This window comes from Trichechus manatus, unplaced genomic scaffold (genome assembly GCF_000243295.1).
Source record: "Trichechus manatus latirostris isolate Lorelei unplaced genomic scaffold, TriManLat1.0 scaffold00059, whole genome shotgun sequence".
Taxonomy (NCBI): Eukaryota; Metazoa; Chordata; class Mammalia; order Sirenia; family Trichechidae; genus Trichechus; species Trichechus manatus.
This window is the reverse complement of record NW_004443995.1, coordinates 3,599,149-3,622,111: the sequence shown is the minus strand read 5'-3', so window position 1 is coordinate 3,622,111 and position 22,963 is coordinate 3,599,149. Positions and strand designations below refer to the sequence as shown.

The 22,963-nt window shown below is 44.2% G+C and overlaps 1 protein-coding gene across 1 annotated transcript in view; it reads left to right on the top strand.

Annotated features, from left to right (window-relative positions):
- FHDC1 (FH2 domain containing 1) overlaps positions 1–20,071 on the top strand; it is a 32,600-nt gene extending 12,529 nt beyond the window's left edge. Inside the window, exons 4-11 of the mRNA XM_004378863.2 lie at positions 2,834–2,919; positions 3,011–3,111; positions 5,469–5,539; positions 5,641–5,748; positions 8,744–8,814; positions 11,894–12,011; positions 15,630–15,794; positions 17,911–20,071. Of these exons, the coding sequence (XP_004378920.1) occupies positions 2,834–2,919; positions 3,011–3,111; positions 5,469–5,539; positions 5,641–5,748; positions 8,744–8,814; positions 11,894–12,011; positions 15,630–15,794; positions 17,911–19,962 (2,772 nt within the window). The 3' untranslated portion in view covers positions 19,963–20,071. The remainder of the gene's footprint in view (positions 1–2,833; positions 2,920–3,010; positions 3,112–5,468; positions 5,540–5,640; positions 5,749–8,743; positions 8,815–11,893; positions 12,012–15,629; positions 15,795–17,910) is intronic.
- The last annotated feature ends 2,892 nt before the right edge of the window (positions 20,072–22,963 follow it).

Sequence of the window (22,963 nt, the reverse complement as noted above, 5' to 3'; positions counted from 1 at the left end):
CAAAAGGCACCTTGGAAGAAAGGCCTGTTGAACTACTTCCGAAAAACCAACCACTGAAAACCCTATGGAACACAGTTTTACTCTGACACATGTGGGGTCACCGTGAGTCACAACTGAGTCGACAGCAACTGATTTTTTTTCCTACCATCTTTGTTTACTCTGTTACTCAAAGGGGAATGACAGGGAGGAAGCTAAGGGTCTTCTGTGGGGTGGATATGTTTGCGGGAAATCCTGCTGTTTCAAGGCCATCTGAGTGGAATAGAGTGAAGGAGGCCTGCCCTTCAGAATGTGTGAGTCTTAGGGAGCATGCTGTTTGCTATGATGACAGAAACCTGACACAGCCAGGCTGTATAGTAAGAGTCACTTGGCTCAGCCAACAAATTATGCCTAACAATGTTTAATAAATGCTTTTTGATAATGATGTTGAGGTTGTATAATAATTATAGGGTTTGTTCATTTCTCTTTCTTACTTCTCTACCACTGTGAAGGTACAGCAATCCCTTTTAATGGACACAAATCTTATTTTGAAATAAGAATTAAGAACTGTATACATGGCATTTAAATTCAGTAGTATCTTTCCATGGCCATTCTCTTGAAATCCATAAACATTTTTAGCCCTTTACAGAAGTGAAGGCTGTTAATCATCACTCACTTACAGTTTAGTCTAATGTTTAATAGAAATATTTACCAAGTTTTCCTAGCATGACCTGTTCTTATACTTTAGACTGAAAATTGCTGTGGTTTTCAGAAGTCTTGCGCATGCTGCGTATATGGTCTTATAAAAGGTACAACCTCACTGTGCCCCTGCCCATATATAGTTAAACCTAGTTCAGAAGAGATCAGAATTCATCCCATGGTTTTCTCGGTTCAGAAACTAGCCACTGACTTGGGTTTAGCTAAATTAGAAGTTCCATCTACCCAAAAATTTAGTAAAGCTAAAAATGGTGCGTTCACTCTTGGCCCCTTAAAGGTAGGGGAAATAATGCAATTCCATACATGGCTATTTTCTGCCTATTAAAAAAAAACGTAGTCTTAAGGACCAGAATTAATACTAGTGTGTGAATTTGCACTATTAGATTTTATATTTTCAGATAATTCACATGATATTTCAGTTTGTGGATCTGTTCAAATACTCCCTCCTTTTTATTTTTGAAGTGTCATTTCCTATTTTTCAAGAGACTTAAAAATCATGTTATTTTTATGGGAAAGAGCGTAAGCTTTATAAAGAATAATAAAAAGTGGAAAGTGCTTGTTGGCAACAATTACCTGTAGCAATAGGCTGTATAATTTACTAGTATTATTAAGTTACTAACGAAACTGAACCAAACCCATTGCTGTTGAGTCCATTCCAACTCATAGTGACCCTATAGGACAGGGTAGAACAGCCCCATAGGGTTTCCAAGGAACACCTGGTGGATTCGAATTGCTGACCTTTTGGTTAGCAGCCCAGCTCTTAACCACTATACCACCAGGGCTTCTATTAGGTACTCCTTACCATGAAGTATTTTTGTTGGAAGACTCTCTCTTACAGTAGACTTAAAGTGTTCTTGCCATTGGATTGATCCAGTCTTCTGTGTGACACTGTGTGAGAACTTTCTCTGTGGGATATGGGGACTTCTTTGCCCCTGCACCCACTGGCTAGCTGGCAATATATCTGTGTCAAGATTCTTTTTTTTTCCTTTACTACAGTTGGAGGACTATTTGAATATGTTTAATAACTTTTAGTTTAGTTTAATTATTTACACGAGAAATAAATAATTTTCATTGTAAGCGTTTTAGAAATTACAAATGAGTAGTGGAAGAAAATCAAGTAGCCACTTGTAATCCTATCACGTGGTGTACTTGTGGCCAGCCTTTCCGTCTTCTTCCTGTGCATGAAGTGTGTGCATGGGAGGGCTGGCGGACAGTAGACAGTTTTAGAAATTTACAGCAGTGGGATCCTGCTGTACATACTGTTTTATTACCTGCTCTTTTCATAGGAGGAAATCTTGACATTGGTCTTCCAGTTGTTTTATTGGTTTTTCTTTTTATCTTTCTGCTGGAGAGCCAGAGTGTACTCGCCTCAAGATACAATAGTTCCTTCCCATAAAGCTATTATATGTGACATGGAATTTGACAGAGAGAAGATGTCTTAGACCTTACCCAGTCTAAGTATTTTACATCCAAAATGCTCAAAGTATTAGGATTTTTTTTTTTTTACTTATGACTCAAAGAATCATGTTGTAATGACTATCCAGTCTCTTCTTTCTTCTCCCAAACAGTGATCACCCCTTCCAGATTATTACTTACAGAAAGTGTTCATCCTTAGAGCTGATTCTTTTTTCAGTCTTTCCCTGTAGTAACATCCCTGAGGATTCTAGTGGCTCTGGCTCTCTGATTTATAGGGTACTGAGCCCTGGTGGTGCAGTGGTTAAGCGCTCAGCTGTTAACCAAAAGATGGGCAGTTCAAACCCACCAGCACCTCTGAGGGAAAAAGATGTGGCAGTCTGCTTCTGAAAAGTTTTATAGCCTTGGAAACCCTATGGGGCAGTTCTACTCTGTGCTGCAGGGTCGCTGTGAGTTGAGACTGACTCAATGGCAATGGGTACGGGTACATCTATATAAGTGACACTAGGTCCTGTCTTTCAAATTTGTAAGTTTTTTTTTTCTTTTAAAGAAACAAAGTGGTAGGTGTGATGATTTCCTTTTCTGTCTTTTCTTAGTTCTGCATTTTTATCAATTTAGTGCCAAAGTCCTATTTTCTTAGAAGAATTCTAAAATGAAATTTACAATAATCTTAAATTTTAATCCTTAGTTTTTTTTTTTCTCTGCCTCCTTTTCATTTGTCTTTTAGGTAAAGAAATTAAAAACATTTAGTGGCGATGTGTCCAAGCTGTCGCTGGCAGACTCCTTTATGCACTACTTAATTCAGGTGCCAAAGTAAGGATATCGTCATTGATCATTGTTCTGTTGAGTATGACTTTTAAATTACTGACACTACAGTCTACAGTCTAACTTATTCATTTTTCAGCTACTCACTTCGGATTGAAGCCATGGTGCTAAAGAAGGAATTTTTACCTTCTTGTTCTTCTCTACACACAGATATAACAATGTTAAGAACTGCTACAAAAGGTAAGTAAACATATGATCTTACATGCATTTGCTTTTATTAATTGTGGTAACAGTTTATTGTAAAGAACCAAACCGGTTGCCACTGAGTTGGTTTGTTGAAAAGACTATTCAATTAAAATTAAACATGGAAAATCCCATTTTTAATACACACTAAAAAGAGATACGGTATATTACCAGGGATGGCATTTAAGATTTATTTCTCTTTACTTTTTTTTTTTCCTACTGAATTTTAATTTACATTTTATCCTTCCACAGAAAGTTTCTTTTATCTCAAGCTTCAGAGTAGGCTTTCTGGTTGTGGCTCTTTCTTGCTTCTCTCCTAGGCTAGCTTTCTGTTTGAGTGTTGTGTGTGTGTGTGTTTGTTTGTGTGTGTGTTTGTGGTGTGTATGGGGGGAGTACATGTACACAGAATGGGGATATTGGTTCAGTGGTAGAATTCTCATCTTCTGTGAAGGAAACGTGGGTTCAATTCCCGGTAAATGCACCTCATGTGCAGCCACCACCTGTCAGTGGAGGCTTGCGTGTTGCTATGATGCTGAACAGGTTTCAGCAGAGCTTCCAGACTAAGGTGGACTAGCACAAGAGGCCTGGTGATCTTCTTATGAAAATCATCCAGTGAAAATCTTACGGATCACAAAGGTCCTTTTCGCAACTGAACGTGGGGATGATGCAGGACCAAGCAGCATTTTGTTCCATTGTGCCTGGGTTGCCATGGCAGCTAATGACAACAACAAATGCAGACAAAAAGCCTGGACTCCTGGGCCACCTTCGTCTCTCATCCCATGCTCTGGCCCCTCTTGGTGGCTGGGATCCTGCTTTTACAGAAGGCCAACTTCCTTCCCCCCTGACTTCTCACAGGCACCTCCAGTGTGACTCTTCTGCCAGGGTTCCTGATGTTTCTCCTCTGTGATCTTGTCTCTCACCCACTTCCCCTTGACCCTAACATCTGGAGAGCTATTTAAGTTTGAGAGAGGCAAGTGGGTAATTTTCATTTCTTTGAACGACTCATTAAATGATCATCTACTCAACTTAGACTCCTCTCAGACTCGGTCTAGTACCTTCTCCCACAGGGACGGGAGCTTTGCTTCCTGCTGTTTATAGCCCTGAAAGTTTGGCCCGGCATATTTGCATTCTCTTCCTTCTCATCTCCAAGGCAAATTATCTGGACATCGCTGACCCTGACACTCTCCAGTGTTCATCAGGGCCAGCCTGATTTCTCTCAGTCATTTCTGGATTTCTAGTCATTGTAGAATTGCTTATTCCTGTTTGGTTGTCCTGTTTGTTTGCTCTGTCCTGGGTTGAGATGAGGTTTTTCCCATATTTTCTTCACTTTAGAGAGGAGACTAATAAGTAAGAATGTTTCTTCTTTCAATCTAAAGGCTTTTTCACATTTCTTCCTATGCCAAGGCTTATGCAGCATCTTTGTAAGGGTTGTTCCTGTTGTTCAAATAGAGATGGAAGCATATGTTTTCATTTGTGGGCACAGTAGAAATGTTTCCTATCTGGTTGCCCTTCAAAACTGGCCTACGTAGATAACATGATATAGGCAATGATCCAAATAAAATTTTTGAAAGTAATACCAGGCTTAAAGGAGAATATTAACTTAAAAATATCATCGGTGACATGTTACTATTTATATATACTATAATTTTAATAATCAGTTTTTCTTTTTAGCTTGTCATACATGAAAAAATTAATATTGTTTCTTTACATAGGTGTTCAAAAAAATTGGTGTTTAAAAAACTAGTTTGCCAATATATTACAATGAAATTTTTTTCTTTTTAAAGACTTAAGCCAATCCAAATGATATGTGTAGCTTTGAATAAAGTAGAAAGGTTCTCTGGTCCCCAAGGTTGGTGCTTTGCTGGTTATTTACATGTCGTCCTATCCTAGCCTGTTTATTTTTTTTACCAACTTATAGTTCATTGACTAAACAAAATGTTGCTCTCTATCAGTTTTCATACTCCGTAAGTATAGTCTCAGAGGTCAGTGGCTATAAGGGGAAAATTTAAAGAAATGACTTCTAAGAAGGAAGTTGTTTCTCTCACACATTGTACTGCGTTTTCATTAGGCTTTCGTATTTTTCACTATTTGAAAGTTTCCTTCATCAAAGTATTTTGTGATATATAACTGTCATACTCATTTGATTCCCAGTTAAACACTAGGACAAGGATTTCCAATACCAAATGGTGCATTAGATATACTGCAGAATGTGCTGCTTTATTGTTTTTTCAGACTTTATAGACAATTTGAGGTCAGTGCTTGCTTCAAACACACTTAAGTTGGGATGTGGTAGTTGTCTTTTGCACCTTTTGAGCTGAACCCTTCTCTAAGCTACTGTGATGTTTTCTTGACAGAGCTGATGTCATGTGAGGAGCTACATTCTATATTACACTTGGTGCTCCAGGCTGGAAATATTATGAATGCAGTGAGTAAAATTCAAAAAACAGAAACGTTGTGTTTCAACTTTTATATTTGTCTGTCTAAAGGCACGTGCTTATTTCTTTTCTCTTGATTTGTTTTCTTTAGGGAGGGTATGCTGGCAATGCCGTGGGATTTAAACTGTCTTCTTTGCTCAAATTGGCAGACACAAAATCAAACAAACCTGGGATGAATCTTCTGCACTTTGTCGCACAGGTATGTGGAAGTGATTAATACAGAGAGAGAATGTGTGTGAATCGTCCTTGGAGATGGTGGAGGTTTTCCCAGGTGTAATGTGGCATCAAGCCGAGTTAGGAAAGGGCATGATGTGTTCTGAGAAGGATCTATTTGCAGAAGCACGATTGGCATATTCCTGAATTGAGTGATGCCTTGGGTTATAGGGGTGGAGAGAAGTAGAGGAAGTGGGGAGGTGGGACAGAGAGATTAGTGAGGCCAGATTATGATGGACTCACGTGCCAAATTTGGGCAATTTGGATTTCATGTTTTAGCAATGGGGAGTCAGCAGAGGTTTGTGCACTGCATAATGGCATGGCCAGGTTTGTTTTTGTGTTTAGGAAAATGAGGCAGTGTGGAAGATGGGTTGGAGTAGAGCGAAAACTAGAAATAGGGCTGCCACTCAGTGGAAGTGGCTCCGTTTGTTCGGGAGTGTGAGATGGAGAGAAGAGGACTGGTCATTAGAGCATTTATGATGCCCGCCTGACTAGATTTGTGACCAGTTATGTGTAGAGTAAGGGAGTTGGAGCCATTAAAAAGATCTCTTCCTTCTTTTGATGAGGTCTGTGTGCCACAAAAATAGCTGATTACCAAGGGAAAAATCAGCCAAGGACAGTTATATCTTTGTTGTTAAATAGTCTCAAATAACTAATTGTACTGTTTTTTTTTTTTTTTCTTCATTGAATCAACTTGTTTTGACACCAATCACAGAGACCTAGCTTTAATTTGGGAATGAAGCAGTGCTATATGGGTGTTATGAGTGAGAGCTTTAGAATGGGACAGAACTGGAAGCAGATTTTGATTTGTCCTTTATTAGCTGTGCTTCCTCAGACAAGTTCCTTAAACTTTAAGGCTTCAATTTCTGCATCTAATAAAGGGGATAGTGATACTACCAGTTGCTGTTCAGTTGACTCCAACTCATGGTGACCCTGTGCGTGTCAGAGTAAAACCATGCTCTGTGGAGTTTTCAATGGCTAATTTTTCCAAAGTAGATTGTCAGGTCTTTCTTCCGAGGCACTGCTGGGTGTACTCAAACCACCAACCTTTCAGTTAGCAGCCGAGTACATTAACCATTTGTACCACACAGGGAGGGACTCCAGGGAAGAGTGATACCCACTACCCACTGCTGTTGAGTTGATTCCAACTCATAGCGACCTTGTGGGACAGAGTGGAACTGCCCCATAGGGTTTCCAAGGCTGTACATCTTTATGGAAGTAGACTGCTGCATCTTTCTCCCTTGGAGCAGCTGGTGAGTTCCAACTGCCATCCTCTCCTTTAGCAGCTGAGCACTTAACCACTGTGCCGCCAGGACTCCTGGGGAGAGTGATATCTATCTAAAAATAAGGTAATTGGGAGGGCTGAAGGAGATAACTCCACAGAGTTCTTAGCTCAATGTTTGGACTACAGTAAGCTCTCCATAAATAACACAGGGGTTAAGAGCTATGACTGCTAACCAAAAGGTTGGCAGTTTGAATTCACCAGCTGCCTCTTGGAAACCCTATAAGACAGTTCTACTTTGTCCTATAAGGTCACTATGAGTCAGAATCGACTTGATGGCAGTGGGTTTATTATTACTTAAGGAGCCCTGGTGGCGCAGTGGTTAAAGCGATTGACTGCTAACTGAAAGGTTGGTGGTTTGAAACCACCAGTGGCTCCTCAGGAGAAAGATGTGGCAGTCTGCTTCTGTAGAGATTTACAACCTTGGAAACCCTATGGGGTCGCTACGAGTCGAAATCGACTTGATGGCAGTGAATTTGGTTGTTTTTTGGTTTATTATTACTTCAGAATAATCTTTAGATGATAGATGGCTCGTTTAGCTCAGTACTTAACTGCCAAGTTAATTTGCAGGATAGTAAAACAAGAAGTGTGTTCCTTATCCAGAGTGGATTGCAGATACTTGTCTGGCAGAGCTCTTTTATTTGATTTTTTCCCATAGAAAAATTTATACATACACTGTTATGTGACTCTAATTGCTCTCCCCGTACTGTGACAGCACACTCCACCTTCCCACCCCTGATCTCCCGTGTCCATTCAACCAGTTCCTAACTCTCTCTGCCTTCCCATCTCACCTCCGGACAGAAGCTGCCCGTTTAGTCTCTTGTATCTACTTGAGCTAAGAGGCGCACTCCACACAAGTATCACTTTATGTCCCACAGTCCAGCCCAATCCCTGTCTGAAGCGGTGGCCTTGGAGATTGTTTTAGTTCTGGGCTGATAGAAAATCCAGGGGCCATGCTTTCTGGGGTTCCTCCAGTCTCAGTCAGACCATTAAGTCTGGTCTTCTTACTAGAATTTGAGTTCTGCACCCCACTTTTCTCCTGCTCCCTCCAGGACTCTCTGTTGTGTTCCCTGTCAGGGCGGTCATCGGTGGTAGCCGGGCACCGACTAGTTCTTTGGGTCTCAGGCTGATGAAGTCTGGCAGAGCTCTTTTAGATCCTTGTGTCCCATTGCTCTGTGTCACTTGGTCCCTGTCCATCTGGGGACGTTTCCTTAGTCTGTAATTGCTGCCTTCCCACCTGCCTTCCTCTCACCCTCTGAACAGGCAAAGAATCCAGACACCTCCATGGCATGTGCCCCTTCTGATTAAACTCAGTTCAAAAACTGGTTTAGCAGCTGAAGGTATCTCAGTCATTTAAAGGCATGCTTGTAGGTATGGTGGTATTTAAGCAGGAGTTATTGGATTCTCTTAGAAACAATGACCCTGCTAAGCTACCACCTCCTTCCATTGAGTTTTAATACACATGAATTGTATTTCTTTCATGTCAGGATAAATTGCTCTGGGAAGTTAAATGTATCTTGAGAGTAGGGGAATTCTGGTAAATCTTACTAAGAATATCAGAGTTCATGTCTCAGTGAATTACTTTGAATACATCACGCATAAAAATGGGAACAGTGATTTTAAGGCTCCTTTAAGCCCTAGGAAAATTATTTCCTTCCAATTTTATTTGGATAGTGAGAAAATTCTGTTTTTGTTCTAGGAAGCCCAAAAGAAAGATGTCATTCTTCTAAACTTTTCTGAAAAATTGTATCACGTTCAGGAGGCTGCTAGGTAAGCAAGAAAGACTGAGAGCAAATGGTGAGAATTCAAGAATTTCTAAAACCGTCTTATGAAAATGCAAGAATATTTACAACTTTTTGATTCAAGTTGGAACTTAAAAAGTTTTATCTTGTTGAAGTTTCAGGCCTTTTCATTTGCTTACAGAGGTGTATGTGCACCTTTGGAATTTAGGGGTTTTAAAAAATTAATCTTTATTTTTAGTCTAAAAAAAAACAATTGCAGTATATTCTAATGAATATCATCAGTGTAAAAAAAAGATGGATTAAGAACTTCAAATCCCTCCACACCCCAAAGGTAGAGCTCTAACAACACAGCCTATTACCCTGGGAGTTGTTATATATCAGTCAAACTTCCAGGGCCATAAATTATTGTTTCCTTGTAGAATCTAACACGGTACATTTATTTTCTATTGCATTAGAAGGAATTGGAACCATACCAAGAGCTGTGAAAGGATTTCTTTTTAAATTAATCACTCAACCCTACAGAGAAAGTATCTACCAAACATAAAGCTCTATTTGTATCAACCTAATTTGTTTCTGATCCTAATAAAGATGCATATTTTAATGTAGTTACAGTCTATGGGTATCTGACATTTTGAATTCTGCTTTTTAAAATTTAAAGTACATATCCATGTATCCAGTGGTGAATGTTCACTAACTGTCTCTTAGTGAAAAAAAAGAAGCCCTGATTTGTAGCATTTACTAATTTATATGGTGTAAATACTGCTACCATGACCGATCTAAAGCTACCAAAGTGATGTTACTGAATGCAGAGGTGAGAAGAGATACCCATAGTTAGCTTTTGTGAGTTGGCTTCAGCACACCACTCCATGTATCGACTCAGTTTATATATTTATTATTTGAGTGCCTACATATGGTCATGACAGATATGAACCATATGAACCATAGCTTTTTAAACCTTCCCCCTGTTGTTGGCCAAAAACCAAAGCCAGCTGCCATCAAGTTGATTCTAACTCATGGCAACCTCACGTGTGTCAGAGTAGAACTGTGCTGCTTAGCGTTTTCAATCGCTGATGTTTTGGAAGTAGATTGCCAGGCCTTTCTTCTGGAGTGCCTCTGAGTGGGCTCTAACTGCCAACCTTTCAGTTAGTAGCCAAGCATGTTAACGATTTGCACCACCCAGGGAATCCGTCATGGACCAATATCTCAATATTAGTGGCTCTATACACATCTGATCACAGATTACATGTCTGTCCCAAAGTGAGATTATCATTTAAGGTGTAGAGTTCAAAATTCATGTTTACAGATGACTCAGAATCGTCTCCAAAAAGAATGGACGTCTTACAAGATATGAACTTTTTTATTTTCAAATTACTAAAAGAAATATATGTAGACATATTATTACTCTTGACTAGTAGAGTATGAGAAATGTTATGAAGAGAAATGATTATTAAAATTTTTTAAACTGACATTTCTGGTTAGAGTTAGATGGGGGAAGTATAGCTACATATTCTTTTAGAAAAACTATTAGTAAGATTTGCTTATTCAAAATGTAAGGTGAAGTACAAGCTGGTCACAGATGTGTACCAATAACCAACGAAGGTGGAAAATGTTTTTTGTACAAAGAAAAATGAGAATTGACAATGAGAGCATGAAAGCTTCCTAATTTATGAATTGTTAATTGAATTTCACCTGGATTTTAGGTTTCACCTGTTCACTTTGCAAAGTGACAAAAACATTACTTGTGTTCTATTGATCTTGATTTAGCGTATGTAACAAAAACATTGCAATCGATCCCACCATTTCTTTGCAGAATTGTTAGCTGTGTGTTAGTTCTCTGTAAAGTACAGAGTGCTGGCTGTGGCTGCCCACGGCAAGCAAGGGGAAGTCTGGAGTCCCAGCACTTCCACATTACTCTTCTTATCAGGATGATCAGCGTATGTTGCCTTGACTTCTGGTTCTTTTCAGTTAGACCTTTCCTTTGTGTTTGGAGTCCTGGTGGCACAGTGGTTAAGCGGTTGACTGCCAACCAAAATGTTGGCAGTTCGAATCCACCAGCCGCTCCTTGGAAACCCTGTGGGGCAGTTCTTCTCTGTCCTATAGGGTCGCTATGAGTGAGAATCAACTTTTTTTAAATTTTTTAAGTTTTTTCCCATACAAAAATTTATACATACATTGTTATGTGACCCTGATTGCTCTTCCCATACTGTGCCTTCCCATCTCACCTCTGGACAGAAGCTGCCCGTTTAGTCTCTTGTTTCTACTTGAGCTAAGAGGCACTCTCCTCAAGAGTATCACTTTATGTCCCACAGTCCAGTCCAATCCCTGTCTGAAGAGTTGGCCTCGGAAACTGTTTCAGTTCTGGGCTGATAGAGAATCTGGGGGCCATACTTTCCGGGGTTCCTCCAGTCTCAGTCAGACCATTAAGTCTGGTCTTCTTACTAGAATTTGAGTTCTGCACCCCACCTTTCTCCTGCTCCATCCGGGACTCTCTGTTGTGTTCCCTGTCAGGGCTGTCATTGGTGGTAGCTGGGTACCATCTAGTTTTTCTGGTCGGCTGAAGTCTCTGGTTTATGTGGCCCTTTCTGTCTCTTGAGCTAATACTTTCCTTGTGTCTTTGGTGTTCTTCATTCTCCTTTACTCCAGGTGGTTGGGACCAATTGATGCATCTTAGATGGCCGCTTGCAAGCTAAGTCAGAATCAACTTGATGGCAACTGGTTTTGTGTGTGTGTGTGTGTGTGTGTGTGTGTGTTTGATGGCCAGAGAAAAGTATAAGTCTCCCAGAGTCCTGCTGGCTTTAGTTGTTAATGCTGTGCAGACCTAGTGTATGAAGAACTTTGTAAGCCCCCAGTTTGGGTTTTCTCACCAACAAGAGCATAGTTACCGCCTGCTTTCTTTGAACCGGGGTATGTCTTTATGAAGGACTCTTCTCTTAAGAAAACATAGAGGGAATCTCCCACAATCTGAGTACAAGGGTAGATAATGTAGTCGCAGTGGTGCTCCCCTTCTGGTTCTAACTAAGATTGGCCAGCAGTTGGTCTTGTGTGATGTACCCTTGTGACACAGGGCTTCCTTGTGCAACTGCCCACTCTCTCCTTTCTTCTTTTAGATTATCTCTGGATAACATGGAGGTAGAGCTGCACTCACTGTTTGTCAGGACGAGATCTCTCAAGGAAAACATCCAGCGGGATAGAGAACTTTGTCAGCAGATGGAAGATTTCCTTCAGGTCTGTAGGTGATTCAAGTCAGTCCTTCTGATTTCATCTTCCAGCAGTACCACCAAGGCTGGTTAAATTTGCATGGGTGTGTTTGTGGGAGAAGCAGGTTCCCATTCAGATTTTTCCCCTAAGTCAGTAAAAAGAACTTTGTAATTTAATGCCGATTTGTTGCTGGTTTTTTTTAAACAGAGGATATTGAATATGGTCTACAACTAAGGAATTTGTTTAGGGATTGGGCCTCTGTTTATCCCTGTTGAATTCGCATGTTCACTGTAGTGAAATGGTATCAGCATATGATGCTTACGCTTGGTCTATGCCTGGCAACTCAAGTTTTGGTTCTAAACCACGTTTTAGGAGTTCCTGTCTCCAATCAGACTTTTGGGTGACAGAATGAAGTTCACAGAAGCCTTAAAGTTGCCTTAGAACTTGGGCTGCTGCACCTTCACTTGTTTTTTATTGAAGAAACAAGCTACATTTTGGCATGTTTTATAATGAGAGCAGTAGAACACACAATAGCTGTGCCTATTAATACCTGAAATACATTAGCCCCACAGGGTGTGTCAGGAGCTGCTCCAAATAACATCAACAAAAAACAGCAGCGTGGACATGTTTGTGACAGCTCACTGTGACTCACTAATTACATAGTCTGACATACTTCTTTTATCTTCCTTATTTTTAAAAAAAAAAGTGACACTGTTTCACGCTTTTAGCCTTTAATGAAACTGTGCTCTCCCTAAAGTGTAGTTAGTCTCTGAGGCCTGCGAGGTGGAATGCACTAACAAGGCTGCCCTTGGCACTAGAAGGAGTGGTGTGCCCAGAGCTGCACCAGCTTGAGCCTGTACTCATAACTCAGCTATAGCAGAGTGTTCTGAGCGTTAGCTCTCACCAGCAAACATTTGATTTTGCTTTGGCTCTGCTGTGAGTTTGTTTTTATTACCAAACATGTGCTCTGTATTTGATTTCAAATATATCCAAACTCTGATTTTCCATTGAAAGTACACAGATTTTTCTCAAAGTGAAACAGCAAAGCAAGCACCGCCACCACAAACACCTAAACATTAAGCACATTCAGGTGCATAAAACAAACTCAGAAGTTCAACAACGAGCACCATCCCGCATCAAGATTAGAGTTCTGCATGTTACATTTTCCACAGGTTTCTTATATTAAATGCTAATGTCTTACACTAAATATTAATGGACAAAGGTTTGTGCTAAAGCAACTCTGCTATAGCCACAACTCTACAGTGCCCCTCAAAGACGTTTTTTTAACTTTTGAAAGTCTTCCAGTAATCATTTTTCTATCTGTAAATAAAACATTTCACAAAGTTTTTTGTTAATTTTTCTTAATTCTTTTTTTTTGAATAGGTGAGGTAAAACTTTTTAAGGTTGGTCAGGTTTCAGCCATGAAGGACTCCAGCGCCAGTTGGAAAACTTTGGACTTTGTGCCATAAGCAGTTGGGAACCATTAAAGGTTTTTGAGCAGAAAAATGACAGGAATGCATTTTTGCAGGTCTGTTTCAGTATTATAACCCTTTGGGCAAGAAACACTTCATGACTGAGTTTGGAACTTTGATCCCTACCAGCCAAGTTAGAGATGTAAAGTTGAATTTGATACCTCAACTGCTGATCTGTTGTCATCACGTTTTGCCAGTGTAGCTTTGGACTTTTTAGTTTGTGGCCCTAATCAGGTGGAGAAGGTTAAAAAAATAATAACTCTTAGCAAATAACTCTGAGTTTCGTTGTTGTTCAGATCCATATTCAGAGTGTTTCATTTTCCCAAGTCCTAAGGGAGACTTCAGTGCCTTTAATTTTTCCTTCCTAGTATTCTACCAATCCCGATAGGATCTCAAAATGAGACATATGAGGTGAATCTAAACTTCCGTGTAGATTCTTGTCAAGAGTCCTGTTTTTATGCAGTTGAGCTGTTTTTGGCTAGAATCCATCCTTCCCTTCTGTGGTAGAATGACAGGCAAAGATTTATCCTTTCATTAATACCCTTCTTTCCATAAAGAAAAATACAGCATGAATGCACACACTGCCTTGGGCTACTGACTCAGATGGTTACTTTCTCTGGTATTTGGTTTCCTGAGTAGTTTTGGTTTCCTACCACCTCTTGAATGTGTTTGGTGTAAGAAAGGGGCCTTTAAGTGGGAATGTGTATTTGGAGTGGGTGGGAGGTGGTGAGTCTTACCAGGATTTCTCTTTAGGGTCTGTAGCTCTCCCAGCATGTTCAAGCAAGCAAGTCCACTCCTTCAAGGAGGCAACCTATAATTTTACCATTTCCTGGGCCCATCCTCCTCACTCAAAATGTTTTTCAAAGATAAGCCTTTTTTTAGCATGATACATGATATTTCATAAAATAAAATACTCCATACATTCCTCCTTCATATAAGTCCTATCCCACAGTGAAAAAGAAAGCAACATAAGACGACTTTGGTATCCCAAGGGGCTGTGGCTCGTACAGCATCCTTCCTCCCTGTAACCACCAAGCCTCCTCATTACAGCTCAACATGTTAAATGCCACTGAACTGTGGTCAAGGAGATGTGTTTGTGACCTCTGGACATGGTAGCTCTCCATCCTGAAAGGGTTGGGAACTCACTGGAGGAAGACATACCTCTTTGATTCCCACTTATTTGTGGAGGCAGTACCAGAATCTATAAAGGCCTTGCAGACTTCTTTACACTCAAAGAATTCAGAGAAAATGAAGAAATAAAGAGGGTGGATTTGTAAAGGGAAGTAGTAATTTCTAACCATGGGTACCCATCAGAATCTCCTGGAGAATTTTAATAAAGTAATAATACGCCGGCTACACCCCAAACCTATTAATCTGTGTGGGTGGGGTACAAGCATGTGACTATCGAGAAAGCTTCCCTACTGGCTCCGAGAAGCACCTCTGGTTAAGAAGCCCTGGCTGGGCCCGTAGTTTAGGCACGAGTGCCTCAGTCCTTTGGGAGTGACACATGATCCTGATATAGCTCATTCAGGATTAAGCTTAAACTCCCTCTCACCCTGGCAAAACTGACAACTTGTCAATAAGACAAGTGACTTCCAGGACCATCTTGGTCAGTATAAAAACCAAACCTGTTGCCATTGAGTCAGTTCCAGTGCATGGCAACTTCGTGTGTTACAGAGTAGAGCTGTGCTCCATAGAAGCAGATTGCCAGGCCTTTCTTTCACAGCACTGCTGGCTAGGTTTAAAGCACCAACCTTTAGGTTAATAGTCGAGCACAAACTGAATATAGCACCTAGGGACCTTTGGCCAGTATAAAGGGCAATTTTAAGAGCAAGAAGAACAACCGAAAAAACAGCTGTAAACCTGTGTGATTTTTTCAGGGACGTTAAAGGTAAAGATTTTATGAATGGCGTTCTACAGGTTAAAGCTCTTAAATCTATTTTGTTGTGTCTAACCCTTACACAGAAGGGATTCGCCTTGCTTTCCTGAGGTTTTTCTTAGATCGAGTTATTTTCTTTTTGTCTTTGAGTGTGCTGGCATCGCAATAGGCCTTCCTTTTTCCGAGACCTGAAACTGAACCCAGGGAACGTGTCTTTCCAGGCCCCAGACAGGACGCCGAGCGCCCATCCACTGACCCTGTTCACTCCAGTACGTGCTTGCTTGTTTCTTGCAGTTCACCGTAGAAAAGCTGACAGAACTGGAACACTGGAAACAAGAGCTCTGGGATGAGGCCCACACACTTATAGATTTTTTCTGTGAAGACAAAGAAACCATGAAGCTGGACGAATGTCTTCAGATATTTAGAGACTTTTGTACCAAATTCAACAAGGCAGTTAAGGTACGGCTCACGGCACCTCTCTCTTTTCACGGGTGTTTGGATTTTTATTTCTTCTTCCCTACCCATTCCTCCGCCCGTGGCAGAAGGATGGTTGAGCATTCCTGTGGTTTCGGGAACGTCTGCCCCAGGTAGCACTGCCAGGCTCTCAGCTGGGATTACTGGGACGCGGCTCTGCCATCCTAGCGCCACAGGCTTCCACAGCACCAGGAGCCTGGCATTTGGCTGCCTCGGTTACTTTGCTCCTCATACCAACCCTCTCGCCAATTCCCTAAAAGCATTTTGTTAGTAAAGTTTATTTATGGAGGCAGTAAGAATATTTAAAAGCCTCTTTGAAGATCCTGAATGTCTTGCTCACCTCCCTCCCCAGAAGAGAATTTCCTCTTTCAGGGAGATTTGTTGCAGTGGTATGATTGGAAGGCCCTCTCTTTCCCATTTTGAGCATCACGGCCATAGTGCGGTGTTAGCACATTGGAGCCACATTATTTGCTGCCAGCGCAGGCTTTGACATCTCCAGATGTCTAGGGAGCCTGCTGCTGCACTGAGCCCAACAGGCATCCTTCTTGCCCTTCAGCCACCCACTCCAGTAATCTCTTAAGTTCAGGGCAGAAGCCAGAAAACTCTCTGGGCTACTTGATTTTGTGGGAAAAAAAATGTTTACCTGTCTATTAAAAACAAAACAAAACAACTCATACCCCTTCATTTCAGGTGGTGAGGAGGTAGCAAATACTAGTGGTTTCTCTTCCCCTGTGTTTTAAATGCAGATCTGTCCATAGCAGAATTTCTATTAGGACTGTCCACTTTCTCTCAAGCCTAAGTGAGCAGCCCAGAATTACTGTGAGTCCTCTACTCTCCTTTCTCCATCCAGCGAAGAGAAGGAGGCTCAGCTTGTGGCCACGTTTACGCTCCTCTGTCCAAGCGGTGAGCTCAGCCCAGCTGGGGAGGCTGTGGTGGCCTGGTGGAGACCGAGTTGGCTCTGCCTGAGGCCTTCATTCCCAGTCAGAATTCTGCAGGCCAAGGAGGCCACCTGCACGATGCTGTTAGCACAGCTGTCCTGATAGATACCTGGAAAGGAGAAGGCCTGAGAGACTGGGGGAGGATGGGGAAGGCCAGAACTGCCAGAGGAGCCAGGAGTTAGGGGAGGGAAGCCCGGCCTGGGAAGCCCAGCCAGAGCCTCACAGAAACTTGGAAGGGAAATCCCACCATTTGAGGAAATTGATTTTCAAATAAAAAGTGCTAGTAATAACAGATTTGGGTTGTGAGAGCCACGTATTTGCATGACACAAGTATACTTAAAGTGCACAGCCAGGTGGTGAAGTCGGCTTTTGGTATGTGTGCTTATTTTGGATCAGTTTTGTTGGGGAGGGGTGAGTGCCTTGGAGCAGGGCGGAAGGTGGAAGGATTTGTAAAGCACACCTACTCTTCTTCCTCTTCTCGTGATTAGGAGAACAGAGCTGTAGCCCAGGGCAGGGCGTGAGGGGCTTAGCCCTTCTGCTGAGGTGGGCAGCTGGCAGAGCCTCCTTGGCGTTTGTGGTGTTTCTTTTCCAGAGAGCAGGGCTCTGGAAGGCATCTCTTAATGTCTTGGGTATATCTTTGTGCATCCAAATTGTTGTTAAGTAGAATGTACTGCACTTGAGCACGTGTTGCATGTGTGTATGTAGGCATATCCATGCAACACCTAAGTACAATTTTAACCCCCTTTTAACACCCATTGTGTTTTTCTCTGCCCCTGCCTGAATAGTAGCGCACTTTCCTGGAAGTTTTCTCTTTCTTTGCTTAGACACCACCATGGGCCTCTTTGGGGTTGAGGCAGCAAGCTTCTGTGGAGCCACAGACCACACTGAGGGGAGAGTGTTTTCACTGAAAGTGGGAAGTTGGATCCAAGGAATCAGATGACAACTTTAGACAGATGGTTGGAACAGGCCTAGTGTGCTCCCCAAGTAGCTGTGGAAGAGCTTACCCCCTCACACACACACACACACATCCTACCTCCCCAGGTAGAACACCTTGCGAGGCCCCCCTCTGTGCATGCACTGTGGTTGTAGGGCAGGTGGCTGGAATTGCATGTGGCCCCCGCGTGTCTCATGCCTCTGCCTGTTTCTCTCCACCCTTTGTTCAGGACAACCAGGACCGGGAGGTGCAGGAACTGAGGCAGCAGCAGCGGCTGAGGGAGCTGGAGCAGAAGCGACGCTCCTGGACAGTAGGGGAGCTCGGGGGGTTTGGCCGGAGCAGCAGTGAGAACGATGTGGAGCTGCTGACAAAGAAGGGTGCAGAGGACCTGCCCCCTTTCTTGCACCCGAGGCCTATCAGCCCTTCCTACCGGCCCCCCAACACCCGCCGCTCCCGCCTCTCTCTGGGCACCTTCGCTGACCGGGAGCTGCTGACCTTCCTGGAGAGCTCCACTGGCAGCCCCGAGGAGCTCACCAAGTTCAACAGCCTGCCCCGGAAGAGCAGCCCCCTGCAGGCCCAGCCCACGGTAGCCTGGATGGAGCACGGAGACTTTGGCTCCAAACTTGCACACAGACCTCAGGCCCTGGAGGGCCAGGCAGAGGCCCCCAGCCCACCCACAATTTGGCAGAGCCAGCTTCCAGCGCCCCAGCCTGGGGACCCTGGCTCTGCCTTCCCCCGAGCATGGTGCGGTGGAGTCAGCATCCTCCGAAAGAGGAACAGTGAACCTGTGGGCCTGGGTCCAAGCCGCTCCACTCCACTCTCACCACTGGCTCTAGGGATTGAGGAACATGAGCTGGTGACGGGGCTGGCCCAGTTTGACCTCCAGGGTCACAAGAGCCCAGAGGAGACCCCCCAGCTGGCCCTGCATGATGTTAGCCCTGTGGAACAGGCATCTCTGTGGGATGGTAGCCCTCAGTCCCTCGGTACTGGCAACTGCAGCCTGACCCCCGGGGGCAGAGGTTCCCGGGAGGGTCTTGGTCCAGCCCTGGAGGATGGCGGGGCTGGCCCTGACCAGCCCAGCAGCGTGGCTCAGGTGTCTGTGGGGAGCAGTGACCCTGAGAACAAGGATGCTGGGACTGTGTTCTACATCTCAGATACCACCCACTGCTCCCTGACTCTGGACTGCTCAGAGAGGACAGATTCCAGGCCTGGGGGCAGGGAACCCAAGGAGAGTGGGGACAGGGGCGGCTCTGTGTCCTCTGGGGCTGGGGAGACTGGGGGTAACCAGGTCTCCTCCAACCCTGCTTCCAGCCCCTCTGAGGAGGCCCCTACTCCGGTCTCCCAGAAGAGTGAACCCAGCTGCAAGGGGGGCCTTCCCAGGGACAGAACCCCTAGAGGTAAAGATGTGACAGCCCCGAAGAGAAGCTCCCTCAAGGAGGCCTCCCCGGGTGCCCCGAAGCCAGGCAGCAGTCGGAGGAGCCCAGGGGCTGTGCCCAAGCCTGTGCGGACCTTGCACACCTCCGAGAACGAGAGCATGCGGAAGGTTGTGCCCATCTCCAAGTCAGTCAGGGGGTCTGGGGGCTGGAAGCAGCCTGAGCCGCTGTCCCGGGGGGCCCCCAGCAGCACAGACACGTCGTTGTTGCGCCAGAGCTCTGTGCGAGGGACCTTGGACACCTCACCCAGGAAGCCCTCCGCAGGGGTCGTGGCCACAGTGCCAGACGAGCAGAGGCTGCAGCGGGTTAGCAGCATCCGGCTGGGGAAGGAGCCTCCCTTACAGCACAGAAACTCTCACAAGAAACCCAGCGCCAAACCCCTCAGGAACATGCTCAGGCAGAAGCCTGAGGAAAACAAAATCTGCTGCTCCAGCTCCCAGGGCCGGAAGAGCCCTGAAGAAGAGCCCAAGACCCCACCAGCCCCTAGCCTCCCCCTTGTCCGGGCCTCCATCCCCAGCTTTGCCCGAAACACGGTGGCCTCCTCGTCGCGGTGCATGAGAACAGACTCCCCTCCTGTTACCAAAGCCACCAGCCTGACTCCAACAGTCTCGCAGCGGCAGCTGAGGGTCAAAGGCAGCCCTGAGGACACCTCCCCCAGGGACAGCAGGACCCTGAGGCGGGCCAGTAGCACCCGCACCTCCAAGAAGTGCCCAGAGTCTGCTGAGGGGCTCGGTGCCAACACAGAGCCCCCTCTGAAAGGCAGAGGGGTCGGGGAGCGGGCCTCCTTCCAACTGAAAGGCTCAAATCAGACCACATTGGGGAAAATACTGAATCCCTTGTGGAAATGATGGGTCGTGTCCTCTCTCTCACCCCCAGGGTCCAGATGGTGAGGACAGCTTCTGGGATAAGGGCAGGAAGAGGCCAGCACTGAACATCTTTGTTCCACATATAGCAATCCCCTGGTGCCACCTGCTAATGATCTTGTCACTAAGGTACAGTCTCGGAGGCCCGTGGACTCGGCCTGTGGTGCTGCCTCCTGCTGTAAAATCCCGAGTCCGAATGTGCATTTGCTACTGTGACAGGGCAGCACCTCCCCCACACCCAGAGCGGCTCACAACCCCCTGGCCCCAGAACAAAGGTCTGTGAAACTTGGAGTGTAAGGACATTCTTACGTAACGAGTGAAAAACGTTTTTGGCCAGTTTTTATATATCAAAGACTTATTGTTAATATTATGAAAATGAAATGTTTTCGTTGGTTCCCTTTGCAAAGTGAAATGCTTCCAAGGGGGGAAAAAAGACAGGAAAAAAAATACCTTTGTATGAAGGTATTTTTATCTTCTTTGTTCCCTGGCCTCAGGGTCCCACCTGCCCTCAGACTGCCGTCCATTGCTGGCAACTGGACTTCCCTGCAAGCCCTTGAGGGTTCTGTGGTTGGCTCCGTCTCCTTGAAGAATTTCTGGCCTGTTCGTTTCTCCTTGTGTAATTGGGTGAAGGTTTGTGCGCGAACAGGAGGGCAAGTTGGACTCTGGGGGCAGAAATCGGATGCTCCCTCCTGGGTAGTTAAGGCAGGTACCATGGGCAGAGAGAAAGGAGCCGCATGGGGTGTGTGGTGGGGTTCCCGATGCCCAGGGCCTCTAGCTGCAGGGCAGGCCTTGCCTGGAGACAGGTGGCAGCTCCTGTAGAACGCTGGGTTTTCCATATTTTAGAAGTGCCATATTTTAATGGAAAGATGTCCAGGGCAGTTCATCTGAGCGCCTCTCTCCCAGTCCTCGTCTTCCATCTGTGTTTTGTAAAACTCAGAGGCGGCTGCTATGGCTTGTGTTCACTCTGGTTACAGGGAAGGATAAACCCTGTCTCTCACTCAGTCTTTCTTCTCCCTCTGCTCTTCTCCCTCTTGCCTCTCTTTGCTTTCTACCCAGCACTTCCTTCTTTTCTCATGAGACCTGGAGCTGGGGACTCCATCTTTAACCATGATGCTTTTTAACATAGGTATCTGTTCCCTGGTACCAAAAAAACAAAACCCATTGCTGTTGAGTTGATTCTGACCCAGGGCAACCCCATATGTTACAAAGTAGGACTGCTCCATAGGGTTTTCGTGGCTGAAATCTTTATGGAAGCAGATGGCCAGGCCTTTCTTTTGGGGTGCCAACAGTGGGGGGTCGGGGTTTGAACTGCTAATCTTTCGGTTAGAGAACAAACCGTTTGCGTTGCTCAGGGATGTGTTCCTTGGTATATAGTGGTTTTTAAATCCTAAGAAAAGCCAAATGCAGTTTTTAAAAACAGACAAAAATAAATTGCTTTCAGCTGAATTTATATCATCAGGAAAATTTTGGTAAGAAGTCAGGCTTCATTCAAAAGGAATTATTCCTTCTGAGAATAACTGGTAAATGGGAGAAACTTTTTTTAAAGTTGCTCTTTTTTTCCCACTTTTGTTCATTTATTGGCAAAACTTCATTTTAGATCCCACAGCGGTAGATGCATTTAGGCAAATATGAATATTTGTGATGAATCCATGTGGTCAGTGCCATGGTTTCTCTCCTGTAGGGTGTTGCCTTCCATCTAAAGTCAATGGAAACTTTGAGTTTCTGTAAGTCAGCTAAATTGAAAAGGTGAAGTTTATGGTTGAAGAAGTAAGATACCTGATCACAAAACCTCTTGTAGAATAGCCCTGAGTAGATATTTCCACCATCTAATGAAACCTAAAAATTCATGTATTTAACCAGGCAGACAGAAACTTTTAAAACACAGACTCCATGAGGGGTGGGAAATGAAAGAATGTGGTCCTAGGTTTGTGGATTTGTGGATAGTGAAAGGGCGGGGGCCCCACTTCATTGCTGATGCTATTTAACTTTGGAAAGTCACTTATTCTCCACAAGCCTTTGTTCCCCAGTCTACAAAAGTGGGGGCACGGCCTCAGTGATGGTCTGCAAGGGCCCCTCCAGCTCCAAGAGTCCTCCTCTGCCCTGGGATCAGCTTCTCAGAACCAAGCCCCAGCATCTTTAAAGCAAAAGCCTTACTTAAAGGCGTTCTCAGAAGAAAGCACCTTCAGAATGAGTTGTTGCTTTAAAACCTAATGATAAGCTGCGTTTCCCGAGAAAAGGTATTTTACTTAGCCCTGTGTACCACTTCTGTGTGTGCATCTGTGTGAGCAGGTGATCATTCTATTACCTTTCATCGGTAGTAAGCTTGGAAAAATAATTTAAGTATATACTGGAGAAATGTAAATACGTTTCTGTATAAATTTGTTTCAGATGAACTGAATGTATTTAATGGTCCATTTATATGTTCTTTTACATAACGTGTAGTTTAATAAAGTTCCTGTTTATGGGGGTTGTGTTATATCCTTGGCTTTTTCTGTTGATATGTTTGTGTGACCCGGGCAAGTGCGTGTTTCCATTTCTGCACAAAGAGAAGATGGGATGGAGGAGGTGAGGAGGGCTGGGATACAGCAGTCTTGTCCTCAAAAGGATTAAAAGCCACAGTTAGGCTCTTGGGGCAGGATCTTCTTGCTAGCACAGGACCTGCATTTAATTGAGGGCCTTGGGAGGGGGCCCAGTGGCAGAGCAGTGGGAATGCAGCATGATTCTGACATCCAGCCCCAGTGGAATGTTCAGCACCTCACACACACTCACTTTATTCCGTGTTTGGGGCCAAGCTTTGTATAATCTCTGTGGGGCCGGCAAGTCTGGATCTGCTCCTTTGTGTCCTCATGAGTTTTGGCTCAGGACAAGATTGGGAAATCGCAGCTCACCTCTGCGGCTGGCTCAGGAATGAGCAGAGAGAGAGGGAGGTGCCGTTTTGTTTGAAATGCAGCATTGGCACTTGAAAAGAAGGATTGTGTCTTAAGAT